This window comes from Chaetura pelagica, unplaced genomic scaffold (assembly GCF_000747805.2).
Source record: "Chaetura pelagica isolate M959 unplaced genomic scaffold, ChaPel_1.0 scaffold10, whole genome shotgun sequence".
Classification (NCBI taxonomy): Eukaryota; Metazoa; Chordata; class Aves; order Apodiformes; family Apodidae; genus Chaetura; species Chaetura pelagica.
Genome location: NW_009952263.1, coordinates 10,591,547 through 10,613,588, shown reverse-complemented (window position 1 = coordinate 10,613,588; position 22,042 = coordinate 10,591,547). Strand labels below are relative to the sequence as shown.

The 22,042-nt window shown below is 36.1% G+C and overlaps 1 protein-coding gene across 1 annotated transcript in view; it reads right to left on the bottom strand.

Annotated features, from left to right (window-relative positions):
* Positions 1-22,042, bottom strand: part of SKAP2 (src kinase associated phosphoprotein 2) — a 111,829-nt gene that overhangs the window by 35,022 nt on the left and 54,765 nt on the right. The window contains exons 5-9 of the mRNA XM_010007645.1: positions 13,905-13,982; positions 13,096-13,179; positions 3,493-3,617; positions 2,543-2,606; positions 2,088-2,195 (exon numbers count right to left, since the gene is read on the bottom strand). Of these exons, the coding sequence (XP_010005947.1) occupies positions 2,088-2,195; positions 2,543-2,606; positions 3,493-3,617; positions 13,096-13,179; positions 13,905-13,982 (459 nt within the window). The remainder of the gene's footprint in view (positions 1-2,087; positions 2,196-2,542; positions 2,607-3,492; positions 3,618-13,095; positions 13,180-13,904; positions 13,983-22,042) is intronic.

Here is a 22,042-nt window from a genome sequence, read left to right as displayed (position 1 = left end):
CTCCACCCTTTGACCATGAAAGGAAGGAAGAGTAATTCACTTACCTGGGAAAACAGAAATGGCAGCCAACTGGAATTAAACGCAACCATACTTAATTAAGGGAGATGAGACTGGAGTTTGTTCTTTTACCGTCAAGTTGAGACAAACAACTATACAAGAACCAAGTAAGGTCTGTTCCTGTGAAGTCTGTCAATTACCACTTCATAATTAATACATAAAGAAGAAAAGAACTGCTATAAGGCATCAGAGCCCTAAGTTTTTAATTCAGTTTAAGAAGATGATTATTAAAGCACATTTATGGAAGAGAAAGGTGCTTTAATTGCCTAAAATCTACTGCAAACTTATGTTTTCTTTATTTAGTTATGCCAATACAGCACAAGCAAAATTAAGAGCACTGTACAAGGTAAAACGGTCCTTCCTGAAAAGTCCACAATTCAAATAAACAATGGTGAAAGCATGAAACAAAGCAAGATAATCCCTACTAGGTAACATGAAAATGAAGCACCACCCCAAGATCATTGGGAAAGAAAATAATTTAACTAAGCTGAAACTAGATTTCCTGAATAACAGAAGAGGTACCCTTTCTTTGTGATAGTTGTTCTATTTCATATTTATTAGCTAAATTAGGAGACAACAGTTCCTGGAAAGCTGACATAATAATGGGATTTAAGGGAAAAGACTCTAAAATTCTTGAAGAACGATACCAAGGTAGAGATTCTCTGAAGACAGAATTCAAAGCATATATTAACTATTGGCCTTCTAGCAATACTGTACGTGTTACTGCTCCGTAGCTACTTCATGTTTAAAATTCAAATGAACAGTTAAGAAAAGTGAAGCTCAGGATAAATCTAGAGCTTCTTTAAGAATAGGCAAGTACATAAGATGACCTTCTGTAAGAGCCTGAACATCCAAAAAGCACTAGCTATAAGATAAAAACCCTGTAATGTAGTTTTTCATTCACTGCAGAAGAGTTTTTCTGTGTGCATGATACACTGCACCTCACTTCAGCTGAATGTGTATCCTGTGCTGAATTATTCTAGGTACAATAGAAAAACAAAACACAGCTCTTAAGGAATTAAGTGCCATTACAATTCTATGGTAATTTTCACCAGTCAGTCATTTCTCTGCTCCCTTGGTTCACTGAAATGACCTTAAAATGAAAACCAAGGCATACTGTAAAATTATTTTCTGCAATGGTCAGAATATTTAACCAAGCAGATGCATAAGAAGTTTGTCAGCATCACATGACAGTTTTTCCTCACAAGTTATTGCTGATAATTTCATTGGTCCAAACAGCAAGGGATGCACATTATTTCATATAAATTTATTATTAATTATCACTTTAAAATACCTTGTTGACTAATAGTAAATTGAATTCTGCTTTTTTTATAGTTTCTTAAAATATAATCAAGAATGACCACTTTTCTTCTAATACTTGAATGTCTATAATCTGCTCCAAGAGCTTGTACTAGGCTTTTTTCTTTTGCCATCTGATAGCTAAACTCAGACCTCTAGAGGCATAATCATTTAACCACAAAGTTCACAGTAAAAAGTTCCTATACAATCATAGTCATGCTGAAAGATATGAAACAAAGCCATGTCAATACTCATGTTGCCTTTATTTACAGTTCATCTCCAGAGCCCTTTCAAACCAACACACTACTTTCTTGCAGGATTATATCATGCATTAGGCAGCAGCTGATAACATATGGAGTGATAGTGAATTTTTGCTTAATACAAATGCCAAAATGAATAAAGAAAAAAAAAGGATAGGCAAGTTGGTGGAAAAAACTGTGAAGCAAGTCAATTTTTTAATTAAAAATAAATTGCATACCAGAGAATGTTAATGAGCCAGAAGTCCCGTGAGACCACTTTTACACATTCTGCACTATTTTGATGCCCCTGCTAAAGAAAACTGAACTGTTCTCACTCAGCTTGTTCAAGACACACTCTTTTTTCAATCTCATAGCAAAACTTGAAATCTGAAAGTATCTTATCCATTTTACTTTACTTTCAGTCACTCAGAATTATCAAACTAGAAGTAGAGAAGACAAAATGACACGTCAAAGTAAAAATCTGAACAATACCTTTAACTTCTTCATAAATGCTATCATCTAGGGATTCACTGCTCACTTCTCCAACATCATCATATTCCTCCTCTTCCTTCTCCTCAGGAATAGCATTAGATCCTATATCTATGAAACCACAGTTTAGAAAGTTAACATTTACTAGAATTGAATGCTAAAGTAGAAATTCATGCAAAATGAAAACAATTCATCTTTTATGAGCTTGTATTTACAGTATTATTCTGCTTATTTTCTTAGTGTTCATAAGGAAGAGCTTCCATGCTAAATAATATTATTGGGAAAAAAACAAAAATCCTGCAAAAGGAGAAAAGCCATGTAAAGGCAACAATATGATTGAGAAGTAGAACAAGTCGGAATACCAGCTATACAAACATGACAGATATGTTAATGGGGACAGAAGTACCATCACTAAGCCATACTGGCACTAAGGGCTACTGTCCTACAAGCTGGCTTACCTTGAATTACAAATTGCACTTGCTGTACCCATTCCTCTGCTTCTTTGGGAGTGGCAGCTGTAAACTATTAAATGTTTATTAATAACTACTAGCAGTAATGACAAAAACACAAGCACAATTTCATTAGCAATAAAAAAAGATGGACTGTAGCATTCTCGTCACTTCCTCAAGAAACCATTAGTAATTCTTTTCATGTCTTCTGGTACTTTTCTTGCAAGGATGCTTCTTATAATGTACAGCTAATTTTGACAAATTTACGTAATTGAAGGAGAGGATGATGGATTTGAAACTCTGATCAGCAGCTGGCAGCTGTGCAGAAAAAAGCTGCTTCTCTTCATCAATGTCAAAGCCAGAACTGATGAACAAAATTTGCCCTTGACAATTAGGAGACACCCATGAATTTCTTCAGACTGCTGGGTACAGTTTTCTTAAAAATGTTCTTGTCAGATTCCAACACACTACCTGACAGCTTAATTAACTGGCTTTCAACTGCAATCTCAGATATTTAAAACTTATTAAACTTACATTTTATATTGATGTCTAGCTGATAAATCTGAATTGCACAGCTGATATGTGCCTTTACTTAGATTTTCCTTGCCAAGCCATGACCACTACAATATGTACTTAATATTGATATATATTTAAACTTTTTTTTTTACAATTTAATTATCCAAGAGATCACAAATACTACACAATAGCTAACACTGAAATGACCAATAGATAAAGATGATAGATTTCCTTGCTCTTGTCCAAAAAGATAATATTTGAACACGTACATATTTTAAATCAGATTTTTTTTCTAATATATGAATATACAATATTAGCAAGCAAGGGTTTCCTTTTTTTGTTAAGATGTCTGCAAAAGTTGTTTTACTGAAGTTTTAATTCAGTAGCTGGAATTGTAAAAGCTTTATCAATTTAATTTCAAGTCAACATAAAAAAAGTCCAACCTGATAAATGCGCTTATCAGGAGCGGAGATTTCAAAACAGCAATCTTTCTTTGCATCCTTCCGGAGACTATTATTCATTCTGATGGTGTAGCCCTCTAAGGCAAATTCACCTTTCTGTTGTTTGTCTGTTGGAGATAAAAAACAAAGTTAGAGCTTCATTTACAACAGTAAATGTAAGCGGCTCAGCAGGTTATCGATTATTCAGATTTTGTTTTCTATTTAATGAATTTTACCAAGAACAGGGAGGTTTTTTGCAAAATGATTGGGTGATGCTTCTGAAGATAAAGTTTTATTTTAAAGGAACACATACACAAAAGCACATTTGGAGGATGCCTAAGGAATTCCACAGGGGCATGTTTGCAGATCGAGGTCTTATTTATTAAGAAGTGCATGTTATGACACTTGTATCTAGGGAAAGCCAAGAACTGGAACTTGCAAGACACACTTTCTATAAATCAGTGCCTCTTTCAAGTTCAGTAAATCAATGGAAAAACCTGTCTAGCTCAGAACTTGTTGAGCTCCCTCCTGAACTAACCACTTCACTCAAAAAATAAACTTCAAACTTCTTCTAAAGCAATTGAAAAAGCTTCTCTTCACATTCTCCCACCTACTCCCAGATGTGCCTCCTTTTCCACATGGCAGAAATACAGAATGAATTTTGTTATAAATTCAGGCGTGTGTTCCAAAAGCATTTCTCTCAACACAGCAAATGTTTAATTAGCTAATAAAAGTACTGAGCCCTACCACAGTTTATTATGTAGAGCCATGTGGTTGTTTAAAGACAATTCTACTTTTCAAAGGTTCTGGTTTATAAAAGCATCACTTAGAACAGGCTTGAGTTTAAATACACTGCATGTTGGGCAAGCAGCACCTGTGCGCGCCTCAGCTCCTCAGACCAAACCCTACATCTGATTTTACGTGCTCTGGCATGTTATGGTAGATATTAAAAATAAACCAAAAAAGTAAATCAGTTTTGCAATTTCTGTAGATCACAGCACAGCATTCAAGTAAAGATAGGTATCATCAGTCACATTTTGCTCAGGCAGGCAAAGAACAAAGTGCAGTTGCAAATGAAAGAAAAATGCCATTAAGTGTGGGGGTTTTTCCACAGCAGAGAAAAGCATTAACTAACAGCAAGCATCAGACAACAGCAAAACTATTTTAAGTATTGCCTTACAGAACTTAGGTGCAAATTAAGCATCCATTACTTACGTTTCTCATGAAAAGGATAAAATTTCTATAATAGATAAAACAGGAAAAACTACCTTTTTCAACATAATTTCATCATCTTTCTGGAAATGTAATAGGAAAGCAAATCTTTTTTCTACTCCCAAGAGGGCAAGAACTGGCTAACAAAGGAACATGAACATCAAAGGATATAAGGGCAGTCACCATACAAATACTCTTGTTAGTAATCTCACATGCACATAGACAAATTCTTTGTCCTTCCACATTTTTATGAACTCTTACTCCAGGCAAGTAAATACCAAACAACACAATTGTATGAGAATATCCAGGGCACTGTTCTTTTTTCTCTTCTAGTCTCTTCCCTCACAGTAAGTTTTACTATGTCTTAATTAAGTACTAATGATACAGTGTCAATATTTTATATTTGCTCAATCCTCCACCCCTATCTCAAACAGCACACAGATGCAAAATTCATACAGTTGCACCAAGGCAGATATTACAAATAATAACTTAAAATAGGTTAACTAGGTTTCTGTTTAATGAAATTCATTTCTGCCTAGAAATTGCATTGTTCCCTCACTTGTGACCTCAGGGAGATGAGGAAGTGAAACACATTAATTTCTCACTCTCCATGATGGAGGTTTATCAAGACCCAAGACAGAAACATGCAGACAGAATACACAAACACCAGGTTCAAAAGGTAAAAACATTTTGTCAAGATAAAAATGAGGCAAGTATTCAAATTTACTCTCTTGGATTATTTCTGAGACTGCTTCTCTCTGACATGGATGGTCCCTTTTATGGTAATACAGTTTTACAGAGCTAATCTCAGATGATCTCTGTACTAGGACTGATTCTTTCAGAGAGCAATGCAGTTAAAACAGGGAGGTGCTGTGGTTTGCACTGGAAGAGGAACACTGTGCGTGGTATCCATATTGCATTTGATTGCTTTATTGTTTATAATGTCTTTGTCTTATCTCTCTGAACATGCCATTCCAGTGCTAATGAAAACTACCTGTATGCACCACCAAAAAAATATTCTTTCCTATTAAATTCTTTCACTGACCTTTACAGCAGGAGACTAGTTTACCACAGCTACTTTTGTTTTCAATTGTATATGCAGTAAAGTACCTCTAATTAAAGCCCAGTGTAGCATTACACATACGCTTAAAATACTGACCACGAGTCAACTTTAAGACGAGACACTTCACGTCCCTGACCCAGAACCCATTAAAGCTGAGGGAAAGACTCCGTATGCATTCACACTCCCTGTGGCAACAGGCCAGAGATAAGGCCTCGTATGTCCTAAGAAATGGCTCCACAAATACAGAATGGCAGGACACAAATCTGCTAGCACTCAGCTACATGCTCTGATGGTGCCAAGCAATAGAGACCTATAAATCCCAGTTGCTCTTGCAGAATACACCTTTCCAGGTAGGACTGGAGTTGGAGACTAACCCCATCACCTGATCCCTGTGGAGCAAACCATGCCCCATGGTAGCTGTTTGGTCAGGTACAGTAGTGAGGTGCAGACTTGAAAGCAGGGCCATGTTGTGATCATCAGACTGAACAATCACCCTGACTTCATCTCTCAGCAAAGGCCAGCAGCTAAATAGGTGTGCAGACAGACTTGGGTTTCAGTTGAAAGGTGTCATGTGAACATATTGCTGCAGTGACTTCTGTGAACTTTCACATTCAGAGTTACATTGTTTACATCAGAAATATTTTATGGAGACTGTACTTACAGTAGAATTAGGGGCTTTTTATATGTTAAAAATTTTTGAAGCTTTCAGGATTTTACTTGGAGACTTAAAATTAAAATATAGGGGTTTTTTATGGTGAGAGCCTTAAAAGAAGTTTCAGGAAGCACATTTATATCATAGAGATTTCACTTTCATTTTGAACCCCCAACTCAGAACTGGAGTTTTTGCCTAGGCAGGAATACAACAGCATATTTAGGAGGAACTAGGGAGAGACATGAACAACTTCCCTGAAGAATAACATTCTTTCTGTCTCCTCTTTTCTCAAGATAGGGCTTTGCAATTCAACAACTGGAAACCCTTGTTTCCCAAACACCAAACAAAACTAGAAAAGCATAATGCTATCAGTCTTGCAAAAACAAAAACAATCACAAAAATCATCAAGCATATACTGTTGCACAACTTCTGCTCTTATCATCTCCTCCTCCTCCTCCTTCCTTCTCCTCAAATCAGGCACACAACAAAAAATAAGTCTGGTTCTTTGTAGATCATACTGCATGAGGAATTTAGAGCTGTAAAAAGAGTGTAACAGAGTGGATATTCAGGCACTAAATATTAAAAAAAAAAGTCAAAGCTAGTACATAGATATTTGAGAGAAATAAATATGGGGGATATATTTAAAATAGAAGAAATATAGATCTAATTGAAATTTCAGAGCTACTTTAAACATTTTTCTTACATATAAACTTTATTCATCCTAAAAATAGTTAATTACTGTTAACAGAAACAGGGCCAATATTATATTGGGGAGGGGGGAGGGAAGTCTCAAGGGAAGCAGAAAAAAAGGGTTTTGAAGTAACCTTGCATAAATGAGTCCATGGGAACTTTTAAAACAAAGAAGGGTAAACCTTCAATGGGGTCTTGAAATGATTGGGTTGTAAATTTGAGGCCTAAGGCAATGTGCCCATATTATTAGCACATGTAAAAAGAATTAGTGCATTCTGAAGAACAGAGAGGACTTGAATAGTAGAAAGACATTACAAAGAAATAAGGAACAAAGGCAAACAGAAAGATTTCAGAGAGTGATAAAGTATTTATAGATACTATTAGAATCTATAATTTAACTCTCTTCATCTTGAAATTAGGAACCTGTAAAAGATCTTATGGTTTACATGGCTTCATGCTAAATGTAGTTTCACATACTTTTCCATGTGCAGGATGTCTGCTTTCTAAAATTAGTGTGTGTCAGTATCTCCAAAATGGTAATCCTTTTCCAGCTTTTGTAACTGTCCTTTCCAAACGTATGCATAGGATTTCTTCCCTTTTAGATAGCCAATGTGAAATGCAATTTATTTTTTTCCTTTCCTTTAATCTAGTCCTCTGAAAAACTGACATTTAAAAAATGAAATGGAGGCAGTGATCGAAACTCACAATGTAAGACACCAGTATGTTTAGATTCAGCTTGCCTATGCTCAACAGTTATTTTTTAAATAACACAATATTAATGGCAAGTGTGCCTCTCAAAGTCTGAATTTCACATTCTCAAAGCAGAAGATTTAGTTCTCATTAGATATGTGTCTTTGATCACCATCATCCTGCTACAAAAAAGTCCCATTGAATATTTACAGTTCCTGCAGATTTCAATTATGGCTTATGTCAAAAGTAAAGTCTAAACTAAACAAGGACTTTTGCCTTTCCTATGTGGTTCTTCAGAGAGGGAGGACTTAAGAGAAAGAATTTTATCGCTAAAAGCAAAATGATAATCCAATAGCTTTTCATTGGGCTTGTATATCTTTCCTCACTCCAAGAAGGGGAATTTGCAAACTTAGCATGTGGCAGTAACCTGGTTAGGTGAGTCACTAGGACAGATTTGCAAATGTAGTTCTGCCTTGGCTTCCCTCTCCATTAATATTTTTCCATTACCAAATTCTTCAAATAAACAAAACACAAAGTAAAATAAAACCCCTCTTTAGCACAAATACAAGTATTCCAGTCATTGGCCTGACCATTACTATCTTACTATTCAGAGAAATAAATTGTCATGCCCATGCAAAAAACTAAGAATTAGCTACTAAAACCAATTTTTTAATTAGAAATTAAATATACTCAGACTTTTCTAAAAGCCTCTGAATTATCCCCCACCCCTTCAACATCATATTACTAGCACGCAAGCAGATACCATTTTCAAGTTATAAAAATGAAAATAAATTTTTAGTGCCCATTAACAGGGGAAAGAATTACCATGATATTATCAATTACTGTCTTGCTAAACATTTAGCTGATCTCTCCAGTTTGCTGAGACAGAAGGGCATATAACATTGTGGCCTATTGAGGAAGAAGTAATGAAGCCATTAATTCATTCATTTATAAAGCAACAAATTAACTTCCCCTCTTCACATGTACTTTGAGGTCTCCAAGGTTAGCCACCTAGGTGCCTGAGCACACAGAAATTGCCAGAGATCACATTTTAAAAAGTGTCTGCAAACAAGGTACCTCCCTCAGGATGCAACTGCATGGAAGCAAAGATACATGAGAGACTATAAAAGATTTGTGGAAAGAAAGACTATAAAAAGGAGGACCAGGCAAGCTTGTGGAAATCCAAGCCAATTCTAACTTTTGAATACACTCCTCTGCAATCTTGTGTGCCACATGCTGGCAACACATACTGCAGCATAAGCACAAATAAATATATGTGCCCTTCCTGTAATACCTATTTTGGACATGTAAGTATTAGGTCAAACCTTTAAACCTTGTTCCTCCATCTACTTCACGTATTGATCAAGGAAAAAAAAGGCAAGTGATTTGGTTAGACCTCTCTATTGCAGGGCTAAATCCCATTGTTTCACTATGCAGTGCTGCACCAAAAGTGCACCACAAAAATAGAAGAGGAAACAGGAAAACAAGACCTTCATTAGCCTCCAGGCATCACAGCTGTTAAAATGATGCTTGTAAGCTCTTAGGTGAACACATATACATAAACAGAGTCATTTAATGTATTTTCATAGGCTTTAGCTTGTAGTGTATTTTCCTGGACTAGGTCTCATTTTTCATCATTCAGGTCTAAATTAAATTATTCTGAAACTTTTTTTACATGTGTTCGTGAACTTTATACACTTACATACTTCTTGCCTTCCCAATGTAAAAAGTGTTTTAGAAACAACAAATGTACACAGCCAAATAAAAAGGCAGCTTATAGCCTCACATTTAGCATTACTACATTACATTGATATATGAGCATGAAAATCAAATCTTGGCCAGCAAAATACACACTGTACCCAACAAAAAATATCCTTCAGATTATTCACCTATGTGTCCTGTATCAAAAACATACACCAAGCAAAACAAGCCAAAAAAGACCTAGAAATAGCTGCTGCTTCTCTGCATTATGTCCCACAACACACAGGCACTAGCACTCCATTACCCATTAAAAGTGACATAGGCAGCAGGTCTGAGCACATGTGGAATCCCCCTCTCCCTTTTCTCTTCAAACTGGGTTCACAACAACAAGGGAGAATTCTCCTGTTGTGTGAATTAGCCCTGGAACAAGTCAGAAAAGAGGGCCCAGCTGATACAAAACATCTGCAGACACTGCACAGGCTAGAGCAGACCAGCATCCTTGGGACAGAAGCCATCCAAACAATTCAGGAGATGGCAGCACTTTGCATTAAGCCACCCAAATGCACACTTCATCACTGCTCTGAAGCTGGTAAGAACTCACCATCGTTTTCTTTGTGGCCCAAGTTATCTGGTATAGCATCAGAGGACACAGTAAAAGAAATGTCAAGGTTTATCACTGGGCTGGCAACTAAACAAATGACAGACCCTCTATATTAACCCCACTCCCTTCCTAGATAGAGAAAGAGTAAGGGATAGAGACTTACCAGTTGGAAATAAAACTATACAGTGATGAAAAATAAAATATGTGCAAATACATACAGAAACTAATACTGTGCTCCTACCACTCCCCACTGAGACTGCTGGACAGCCCTTAGAAAATCCTGGACTGGACTCCAGGAGTCAGTGGGAGATGGGAACTGGATTCAGGAACACCGAGATTGGTATCACAGGCAGAAGAAAAAAGTCCTCCCAGGACACTGGCCACAGGTGCAGAGTCTGACCCTCGTGATCCCTCAGATTTACACGGAGTATGGGATGGAATATTTTATTTGGTGAATTTTAGGTCACCTGTCTGGTGATCCCACAGGAGGATCACAGGTATGATCCTTTTCCCTCCCTTCCATTTCTACCACATATGCAGTCTAGCAGAACCAAGCAGTGACCTTGGTTCTGCATACCATTCTCCAGCAATGCTTATCAATGTTGAGCTTTATCAGTCCTTGAAGCAGACACTGACTGAAAAACATTGTTATTTCAGAAAGTTCAGTCACTTAGAAGAAACTTAACTGAAAAGTAAAAATACTAAAAAAAAAAAAAAAAAAGATACGGATTCTGTCCAAGCTCAAACCAGAACAAGAAGGGCCCCAATACAACAGTAGCACCCCCCTACAACAAGTACCACTGTTGGCCATAATTGTGGGAGTAAAAACAGTTCTGGGTTCTTCCAGTAACAAAATGTCAGATTTCCTCAAGATTGTCTCATCACACACCCCATCCTGCTTACAATGCGCAGCTAAACAGCAGCATGTATGTTCACAACCATCAGCATAACAACTCCGTTTCAACAGCAAACTATTTTGCCATGGAACTACACACCAATCCCCAGTATCAGCACAATGATGGCAACTTGCTTCTGCTCTGTAACAGGCACCTCTATGTACTCTGGCATCAAAAGGCTCAAATCAGCCTAGGAAAAAACATTATTCAAAGGCAAATTCTGTTGGTCATGCCAGATCAGCAAGACAAAACAATTCCACTACTCTGAGCTAGTTTTTCTGCACTAACAGCACCACTCCCGTAGAGGTAGCCAGAAAGTTATGCAGCTGATTTTTTTGCTTTCTCCATGGGCTACTGTTGGGAATCCAGCCATGCCTAATACAACTCCCAGAAGATGCTCCATGGGCTTAGTCCCTCTCTCACATCACAGGGTTAAAGTTAGGAGCCTCTCCTCCAACCAATCTGCAGGCTAGAAAAGCTGCAAGTGTGTAAGCCAAAGCATCTGTCTACAGATTCACTAACAAGAGATTCCACAGTGTACCACAGTGAATTGCTAACATGACAAGCCTGCCACATGCCAGCAAACATGCTTCCACATATCTTAACTTTCAGCGTGAGTATTAGAAAATACAAAACAGCCTTGATAGTGCAACTATTGCAAAAGAAAAAACAAAAACACAAAGATTGATGGAAAAAGGGCAAGTAAGCAGTTTTCCTGCCTGAATCCAAAGAACACACTAGAAAGCTTGAAGAATCGTTAGCATAAACACAGAAGAAACAAAAAGTGAAATATAAAAAGTTTTTCCCTTTTTTTTTCAAAAACTAGCAGATGAAAAGCCAAATATTTAAAACCCAAAACAATCTACAAAAAACTAGCCATATAATCTGACCAACAAAATTGCCATTTTAAAGTATTAGATAATGTGCAAATATATAAAAAAACAGCGTAAGAGATTTTCCAGAGAAATAGATTATTATTGACCAATCAGTTGTTTCACCACACCTCCTCAAAAATTGTGAATAAAGGTTGTTTGGTTTATGTTTTTGAGGCTTGATCAATCAGTAAATCCCAAGGAAATTAGCAAAGAAAAAAAAAAACATTTAGCAGGTGTACTAACAAACCTTCAGAAACAGAATATGATGGGAAATTGTAGCAGGATGAAAACTAGACTTATACCCGTACTTTACTCTGTTTACAGAGAAAAAGGATGAGTTTAAATGAGCCAACATATTGAAGAATGAAATAAACTTGATCAATTTAAATTAGGTTTTGAATAAAATAATACAAAATAACTAATCTCAAGTAGGGTCACACAAACATAAGCAGAAGAAAAAAGCTTCAATGGAAAGCTCGCCCAGGAATAAGTATTTTTGGAGAAAAAAAAATCAACCTACAATTGCACTTTTAAAATTTACTGATATATTTATGTATCATCTGTTTTACTCTTCATTATCAAATACTTTTGGCACATAATCTACAGGATATTTGACTTCAATTTTTAAAATTCAAAGTGATATGCAAACATTTATGCCAGATTCTTTCTACACCGGCCATTAAAAGTAATTTTCAGAAGCTAGCCTTAGTTTTCATGACTGGCTTTTAGTTAAATATATTACTTAATTTCTAGTGTTTTCAGAACATCAGCTATTTAGAAAGGAACATGGAACTTCACTATGCAGTTTTTAGACTAACATTTTCCTGGATATAACCATCTCTAAAGAATTCAGAAGGTTTTAATTACTAGGTGTTTTAAAATTAATAACCTATTTGGACAGAAAGAATTTTCTGTCCAGTAAATTGAGTACCAGCATACTGTCAAACCTAATAGCTAGCTGGTATTGGTGTACAAAATGGCTTCTTAAGTAACTTACTCTTTTTTCCTCTGTTTCCCTGCTTAAGAAAATGAGCACATCTCTTAGATTTTGAAGAATATTTACATATTGTTAACATTTACAGCACTCTTTAAGAACCTACTATTCTTTTAAAAGTGTTGTTTGCTTTCTTAAAATTACCTTAGTTTCAGAGTTTTCAACTCTACTAAAGCTTTCATATTATCCTGTACATTAAAAGATCATCTTTATAGCTTATAATCAGAATTACCTTTGTCACTTCCGTAATAATAGAAGACCGTCTTACTGATAGCACACCAACGCTTTTGCCATTCAAAGCCAAGGAAACTGTGGTCTGCAATTAATATAATTTGTGTTATATCACTTCAGGGTATTATTTAACACAAATGTTTTACTTCTTTTCAAGTGTGAGGAAAGAGGGAGGAGACAGAAAGAGTGCTAAGAAAAGGCAAAAAAAACTGGTTATGAAGAAATGTACTGGACTGAGATGGAAATTAGAAACAAAAATTGGTGGTTAAAAAAATGGGAATTTGAAATCATATAAAGAGAGAAGTCATGTGTAACATTAAATATAAGGAAATAATGAACAACTTCCTAAATATTTCCTAGAGTTATTGCAGCATTAAGTGGGTATTAAAGTGACAATATAAGATTTATTGAATCAAGGTAAATATTGACTGAACCAAAGCTGAGATCAATATTTGCCCTCTTGAAGGAAAATAAATCTTGATGCTCACTGAAACATGAAGTCAACATATGGTACTTTTACATACATTCCTAATGTTTTCTTCAAAAATATCTGAAAGTCTCTGAATTATGGCTGACAGTGGACTTTCACAGAATAATTTTTTTTTCGTCAATAAAGAAATAGGATTTTCTTTTAATACTACAGGAGCTATGTGCTGTGCTTCTTTGGCATAATAATGCTTCAACATTTCTTCTATTCCATTTTCTTTATCACTCCTGTCTGAAGTTATCTGTGTGTTTAGCATCAAATACTGATACATACAATTCCCAGATATAAAATATGCCCTAGATTTCACAAAGAGAGGTACTTGCCTTTTCTGCGTTTTTCGAGGTACCCAGACTTCAGAACAAAGTGAAGATCTTGAGCTGCAATAGGAGGAAACTGATTCCCTGAAAGAAAAATAAATTCTGTAAAGAGCTGCTTTTTAAGCAAAGTACTATAGTAGCATTAAAAAACTATGGATTTTACACTCAATATGCAGGAGCTACTGGGAAAAATTATTATAGTAACTGCTATGCCAGATTATTTTAAATTTTAAAATCCTGTAATTACAAATGTCAGAGCTGTTGCTGCTGCCTTCACCACTTCAGTAAGAAAAAAATATGGCTGTGTAGCAGGCCCAGTGAGTCTTGGAAAGAAAAGTATATAAATAAGCTACAGCAACTTAGAAAGCATTTATTTGTGCTTTGGATATAGTCTGTAAAGCAAGTTGGATAATGAAAACAGTGAGCTCTAAAATGTGCAAACAATACCAATTCAACAATTCAACACAACTAAATCAAGAATGTGGTTTTCAGCTTTGCACAAAAACATCTTGGGACAACATACAAGGTGAGCACCCTCTATTACACTGTCTACAAAAAAACAGAAATCAGAGTAAGTGATCATAACAGCTGGTGCCTGTTGACAGGCCTTACCTAATTTGCACTATGACACAAAAGTACTGCCTGCAGGATCTCTAAGGTGATACTGGATAGACCAAAGACCTTGCACGCAAGTCTACAAAACTGTCATTCTACAGATACTCATTTTAGATTTAGAATGTGTAGAACATGGCTGTATCTGCAAAATAGTGAGTATGTTCCACTATATTTTTTTTCCTTTGTCTCAACTGCTAACTCATAGCTAGAAGCAAGACTTCAGTCAACCCTGTGTTGACTTAAAATAGAAATCTACATGTTAAAAATTACATCTTCTGTCCTGCATTCTTTCCCTCCTAAAACAACAAAATTTTTATTATTTAAACAGAACTCCTAGTATTAAGAAGTATGTTAGATATGTCAAATAATGAACATGCATATACATGTCATACTGATTACCACAAGCAAAACCAAAACAGAACAAAAGCTATGTCTGTGCTGCTGGGTTTTTAAGTGCATGTGAGTACCACAGCAAAGTTCCTACTACTTCTTATCATCAAATATTCATATGAGACACCGTAGGTAGGTGGCAAGTTTATACAGCAGCATTTATTCATCAAAATATATGTAATCTCATTAAGTTCTACCAATATAAACATACAAAAAAGGACTGATATCAGTAGACAGCCTCTGTGCTAAAAAAACACAACACTTCAAGCTATGCAGGGTGGGTTAAAGATCAATTGCCTGACCTTGAACCAGGAATACTGTCTTCAGAAAGTGATGCAAACTTCCTTGATTTTTAGGTTGTCCCTTAAAATAGAACTATTTTTTTAATCAGTGTCCACAAATGAGTTTGTTTATGGTGGTCTTACTTAAATGCAGTTGTGAGAGGTAAAATACAAGAAAAAGAGATAGGACCTTGCAGAGAGTTTTCTTTCTTAAAGTATGAAAATACTCAAAATGAGAATGCATTCCTTAAATAATACAACCTGGTTTTTAGACAAAAAATTATTTTGCTGGATACCATAAGGAAGTGGATAGAATTTTATATACATTGACATTTCTGCTGATTTTTTTAAAAATTAATATTATTTTTAAATTTTAGGACTACACTAGTTATTATTTCAGCTTCTATGGAATTCTTACTACTGTGTTAAAAATAAGAGGTAATGGCCCCATGTACAAGCACTTCAAAATGTTGCAGCTGTGCCTCTCCGCTTGATAACATGCAAACACTGCACAATATGAAATGAGAATTTAACATAAAGACATTCACTGTCTGGTACATGGTAAGTTTAATAGTTACTTTAACAGATGATCTAATAACGATACGAGTGAGGGAGGTGGAGACTTTTAGAAATATACATAGTGTATTGCTTTATGTCGGTCATTGGGAGGCATCAGTGTGCAACACTTACAGCTTTACCTCAAACAGGGCTCATTTTAGAACAGTGCATCCCCACAGATGCAGGTGACAAAGCCTACTTAAGCAAACAAACAAAAACAGTCCACTCCTAATTTTTTTTAGTTTAAAAACTTCAACAACTACTTGGATCTAATTTTGTTCATTACTGTTTGTATCAGTTTGCTTTTTGATAAGAAACTTGTCAAGTGATCATGTAATGAACAGCCCAATCAAATGGGACATACCATCCCAAACAAGCATGTATTTCAAAGACCTCCATATGTTCTTTTGCCTATAGGTAGAAGCTCATCTAAACAAACTACTTCAGAGAACTAAATGTCAAAATTTCAAATCACTGTCAGTTTTGCTGCTTTTGCCAAGACAAGTCAGGATACATTTGATTATGGCATTTTCTAAAACTACATTCACTTTGTATAGGGCACCTAAAGCTCACAAAGAAAAGAACCTGCATGAAAAAAAATGTAGTCTTCCCCTGTTCTGGTGACACTGCAGAAAGAACTCTTCCTCCTGCCCTCAACCTGTAAATAAGCCAGTTTTTCTCTTCCTCAAAGCAACTGAGATCCTAACTCCACAAAACAAGCAGCAGCTGGTCAGCCCCACTACCACTCACAACCTTAAGCAGAAATAGATCACATACATTATCATCCTCCTGTCAGAGAAGCCTGGGAACCACAAAATACAACAGAACTTTAAATGGACAGATACAAGAGGGGGACCTGGTTGTAATATCCCAAGACACAGCTGTATTTTAAGGAAATGGAAGGGAAATAGAATAATTCTATGAAAAAGTATAAATCTAGCTATACTCCTTCTTTCATTCCCCCATACATTCAAAAGCAAGAGGAGAGGGAATAAGTAGCATGAAAAGCATAAAGAGAAACAATCACCTCATCTCAGATTCTCTTTAATGACAGGTGTTGTACATATGTGGTGGGAAGAAGGCACAAACACAGATATGCTCTTACTGCTGTACTGCAACAAAAACAAGGGGAAGAAAGGGAGAATTACATCTTCCCTCCAGCATCTGCTTAGAGTCAGCATGGAAGACTCCTTAAACTGTGTCACACTTCCACCTTTCTTCTGTTTCTATTTTTTACTGCTTTGCTCTTTTCTGCATCTCAAACTGGATTTAGAGTGAATTGCAATCCCTAGATGTGGGAACTCCCAACTGAATGGTTGCGATTTGCACAGCAGGTTGGGATTTGCTTTCAGTCAAAATGTTCCTTCCCTGTTTTTTGAAACAGATCAGGCTTGGCACAAATATAAAAAAAAATATCACTAAAGCAGCACTTTGTTATAGTAAAGCAGCATTTGTTTACATTACACTAGCAGCTGAGATCAGAGACTCAATAGTTGACTACTGCATTGGACTCTGAGTAAGATGGCTCCTTCTACAAAGGATCTATTTAACACAGAGAAAGACTGCCAAGAAAGAAGGCACTACTGATTTTTAATACAGAACTCTGAAGCCAATTCAAAAACTTGCTTCAAATTGCATACACTTTACAGTTTAGAGCTCTGAATTCCCAAATATTATACTACCATGCACTGCCCAGGACAACTTCAGGATGAAGAAAATTTTTCCTTTCTTTCATGAATGCAAGTTAAATGGCCTGAATTTCAGTTTCTTCAATTTCACTGGAGATGGACATTTAGAGATGCAAGAAACTTGCATCCTAAGGATGCAACACAGCACCTATTGCTACTAACTTTGAGTGCTTCCGTGTTTGTTGCTCAGATACTTAAGGTCAAACTAATTATGAGGCCAGAGCAAAATTTTTCTCTCTAAACCGTAACAGTAGAGACCACCATGTGTTCCTATCTACCTACTTACCCCTGTATAGTCTGTTTCCAGATATGTCTCAAGGATTTAGAAATAAAAAATGTTTAATAAGCCCAAACTCTTTCCTGCTCTCTCCTTTGGTACACTGTAATTTCTGATGCCAGTTTAAAATACTAAAGAGTAAAGTGGTACTGTGAGTCAAGACGTGCCCTATGGCTTGCAGCTGTGTGAGCTTAAAGGCTGAGAAAGGTACAATAATTCCTTCTGTGTACTCTTCTAAATGTAATTTCTGCTGCATCATTGCCTTGACTGTGGTGGAAAAGCACAGAGTTGGGGATACAAAAAGAAGTCTCCTTTCCATTTCCGAGTTTCTATCTCAAAAAGATCTTGAACCTTATTCTTTTGATGTGAAAATCAGATCAATACTATCCAATATTTGGAGAGATTATCTTGCATCCCCAACACACCCGTATAAAATGAAGGTACATCTGCTTAACATTAAAGGCTTTCATTCTTTCTTGACCACCCACTCACAAATGAATCTCCCAGAATAATTTATCTTCTTATCCTGGTGGGAATTATTTAAATGTACCCCAAAATGGAATCTCAAAACTACGCTCTACATACATATTCCCAGACTGATGTGTACAAAGGCCAAAGACCAGATTAAAATATTTATGAGGATTAAACCTTCAAGTTTTAGAGAAAAGTAAATTACACATATAATACACCAGGCTCTTCCTCTTGGTTCTAGGCACTCCTGTGCCAAGTGAGCAGCTGGCAGTTATTATAACGCTATTGCTGCCAGGCTAAAAATTCCTCCAGTGAAAAGAAAGTGAAATGTTCTCACTCAAGCATAAAACCAGCTTTTCTACCAGTCATGCTTTGACTTCAGAACCAACATGAACATTATTCATGTTGGTGTATTCATGCACAGGTTCTACTGCACAAATCCAGTGCATCTTGTGGCTTCAGAAAGACCTTATTCTATAGCTTATGGCACGGCTACAATTTTTGCAACTTGGTAATCACAGTCAAAAGCCTGAATGATGTAATTTTGCACCCGACTGCAATGGTGAATTTGGCCCATTCATTAAAAACAGTTTCATCAGTGTCACTTCACATGAGAAACCATAAAATTAAATCATTATGCATGACATTTTGGTTTTTGGAGGACTCAATGGTGTGAAAATTTAATTCTGTTTATGACATAAATAAAACAAAAGCAGGATTTTATTATTCTGCACTGTATACCAATAGGAATATTTTTTATTTCTTCAATGTGGGCTAAGGGATACATAAAGCAAGGAATAATTAGAGGTCAATGCATTCTAAAGAGGTGCTTAGCATGCTTATGGGAAGTTAAACAGGCGAAGTGGAGATAAGTGTAATTCAGTAACAGCTAAGTGGCTGTTTACTGCTGCCTTTCCTAGTAGACACCATAGGTTTAAGTGTTATAACTGTAAAGACTGCTTGCTCAAATAAGAATATATTTACTGTTCTTCAATCCCTGTAAAAGAAAGCTGCCAGAACAAAATACATTAATTTTACTATATGGAGGAAATGGCAATTGCTATTTCTTTATCTTCTTTATCTATCCTGAAAAAAAATAATATATAGATATAATCATTGTTGTTCAAAATATTTTTTCCAGCTTCCTTTTTACTGCACTGAACACCCATTTATGCAAAATGAGAAACAAAAATATATTCCTGTTTGATTATTGTTAGTAAAAACTTTGACATAGAAAGCAGAGAGGAAGAATGCTGGCAATATGAAAGCGTATCTTGTATTCTAGCATTAAACTGGATGTTTCTCTATAAACAAAGAGGCAACTCTAACTACTGAAATAATATCCTGTAAAATGCAGAAAATTGAAGGGTTTGTCCTCAAGCTCAGGGCTTTTTATGATATCTCTGAGGCTGCAATTCTAAATTGGCGAAGATTTTCTGAAAATATTTGTGTTAAAGTTGAGCAAAGGATGACTAATGTTTCTAACACAAAAAGTATTTTCATCTTCTTTTCATCCCTCCCACCCCCCGTCTCACACACTTCTCCCCAAAATTCATCATATCTCTATTTCATTTTTATCTGGAAATACAGCATTTATCCATTTTTAATAGCTACTACAGATGGATTCAATTATCTTTTAATCTGTACACAGCAATACACTGGGGTAACATCTGTTGCACAAACACTGGGAATCTAGGCTAAAGAGGAGGTGCTTTACTTTCATATGGATACCTTCTCCCTAAATTTTTTAATTAAAGATTAATGTATACTGAGTTTTAAAAAACCCATTTCCTAGATTCTTCTGATTAAGGAAAAGTTATTAGGAGGAAGATCACACACAATCTCATTTTCTTCATTAACAGTCTTCATTAACAGTCTTTCACAAAGACTACTGTGTGTTTTGCAAATGCAGTACCTTAATAGCTCTGAACTAGTTTAACAAGCAAGGATCAAAAGGTAAATGTTAAAACAAACATTTCATTCAGGAGAATAAACACAAATAACTTTTTTAGCTTTTGAAACACTGGTTCAAGAAAAGTTAGGATTCTGGTCTTCAAAGTGTTTGTTCCAAAGACTGCCTTGTCTATGAAGTTTTGCTCTGGAGCCATCCCCAGCATTTACCATTGTGTTTTCTAACAGTTTACAATCATTTTCACAGAGTAACTTGCCTTGATATATTCCCCTAAGAAGGGCCCGCAGTGTATTTTATTAAAGTATACTTGAAGAAGAGTCATCTGTTTCTAGTTTTAATTCTTTCTAATTTAGGATGTGAAGTTTGGATTACAAACACTAATACCACACCCTTAGAGGCCTAAATGCTGAGTATTTCTTCTTGACTCCTCACTTGTAAGGAGAGCAGTATGAGCATTTCTCCTCCCTTCCTTCCTGTAAGCTCAGAAGGCAGCGAGTCAGGCAGTCTAAAAACAACTGCAACATATTCTTGACAGAAATATTTAGTTCTTTCAAGCAGTATGCTTGAAATCTGTCTTTGTCACTTTCATTTAGCCCATCATCAAATAACTGTACATCTAGATATTTTAAATTTTAAAAATCTTACATCCTATGGCTTCTCAATCCTCATCTGTTCCCTAAGCAAAGTCTCTCCAGTAGTTGTAACATTTCGTTTGACAAACTTTTTAAATAAATTACAGGAGTCAGCCAGCCAGACGCCATTCACCAGGACCCATAGCCTAATGGAATTTTCCTACATCACATACTCCTCAGCCAAACTTAAGAATATAAGCCAGTATTGTCCTGAGCTACACCTTCTTTTGTTGGCTTTCAAACTGGTTCCAAAATGCCCACCGTTACACTTTGCACAGCACCTTTATGTACAGAGGAATGCATGGTTTTCACTCCTTGATCCAAACTTGACTTTTACATAGGTAATTAATGAAATTTCACAAATTACACCGATGGCACATAGAAGAAAAAAAAGTTTTCTGCTGTGAGCAGGCATTATCGCCCAAGGTTATAAAAGGCTCCACTGCTCACCACGGGAGCAGCCTTTCCACTTCTGCTGTTTATCAAAGATTCTGAGGTGAGAAGACAGAACTAAGATAGGGCAGTAAAGGTCTCTTGTACAAGGTCTACTGCTCACACCACTGTAATAGGAGGCACAGAAATGTACAAGGTTTGCTTAAATTCCTCCAAGGATCATTAAAGTTTAATTAATCATCTCAGTGCAAGACAGAAAGGTTTCAGTCACCCAGAGGCCAACACCACAGCTAACAGAAAAGGCTATCAGCTGTAGAGATTGACAATACCAACTCTGCCTATGCAACAAGAAGTTCAGCTTCCTACTTTGAGAAACAGAGCATGCAGGAAAACATAGAGGATAAAAACAATGCCTCTGCATTGCAGATAGAAGGAACTCAAAATAGACCATGATGGATCAATTAGAGGTACTGGAAATTCTCATGAAATGATGTAGACCAGCTGAAATTTCCCAGCATCGCCTCACAGACAAGCACACACATCTAATTTTGATTAGAAACCCTAAGTAAAGATTCAGAATATCTACGCAATAGCTGAACCACAGAAGGTGCTGTTAACTAATCAGAGAAAATTAAAAGGCCAGGAATAAAGAGTTGACAGCTGGAATATGACCAGCATGATGTCAAATTGCATATGGATAGCATCTTTAACCACATCATGACTCCTGTATTCCCAGATGACTAATAGGAAGAAAGTCCTACAGGTTTATCAAGCAGCAAGGTAAAAGCCAGCATTTAATACACCCAGGTAAAAAAAAAAAAAAAAAAAACCAACACACCAAAAAACCCCACTCTTTTCAGCTTAACATCTAAAACATCTGGAAAAGATAATACTACAATTGTACAGTGCAGTTTGCTACTATCTTTA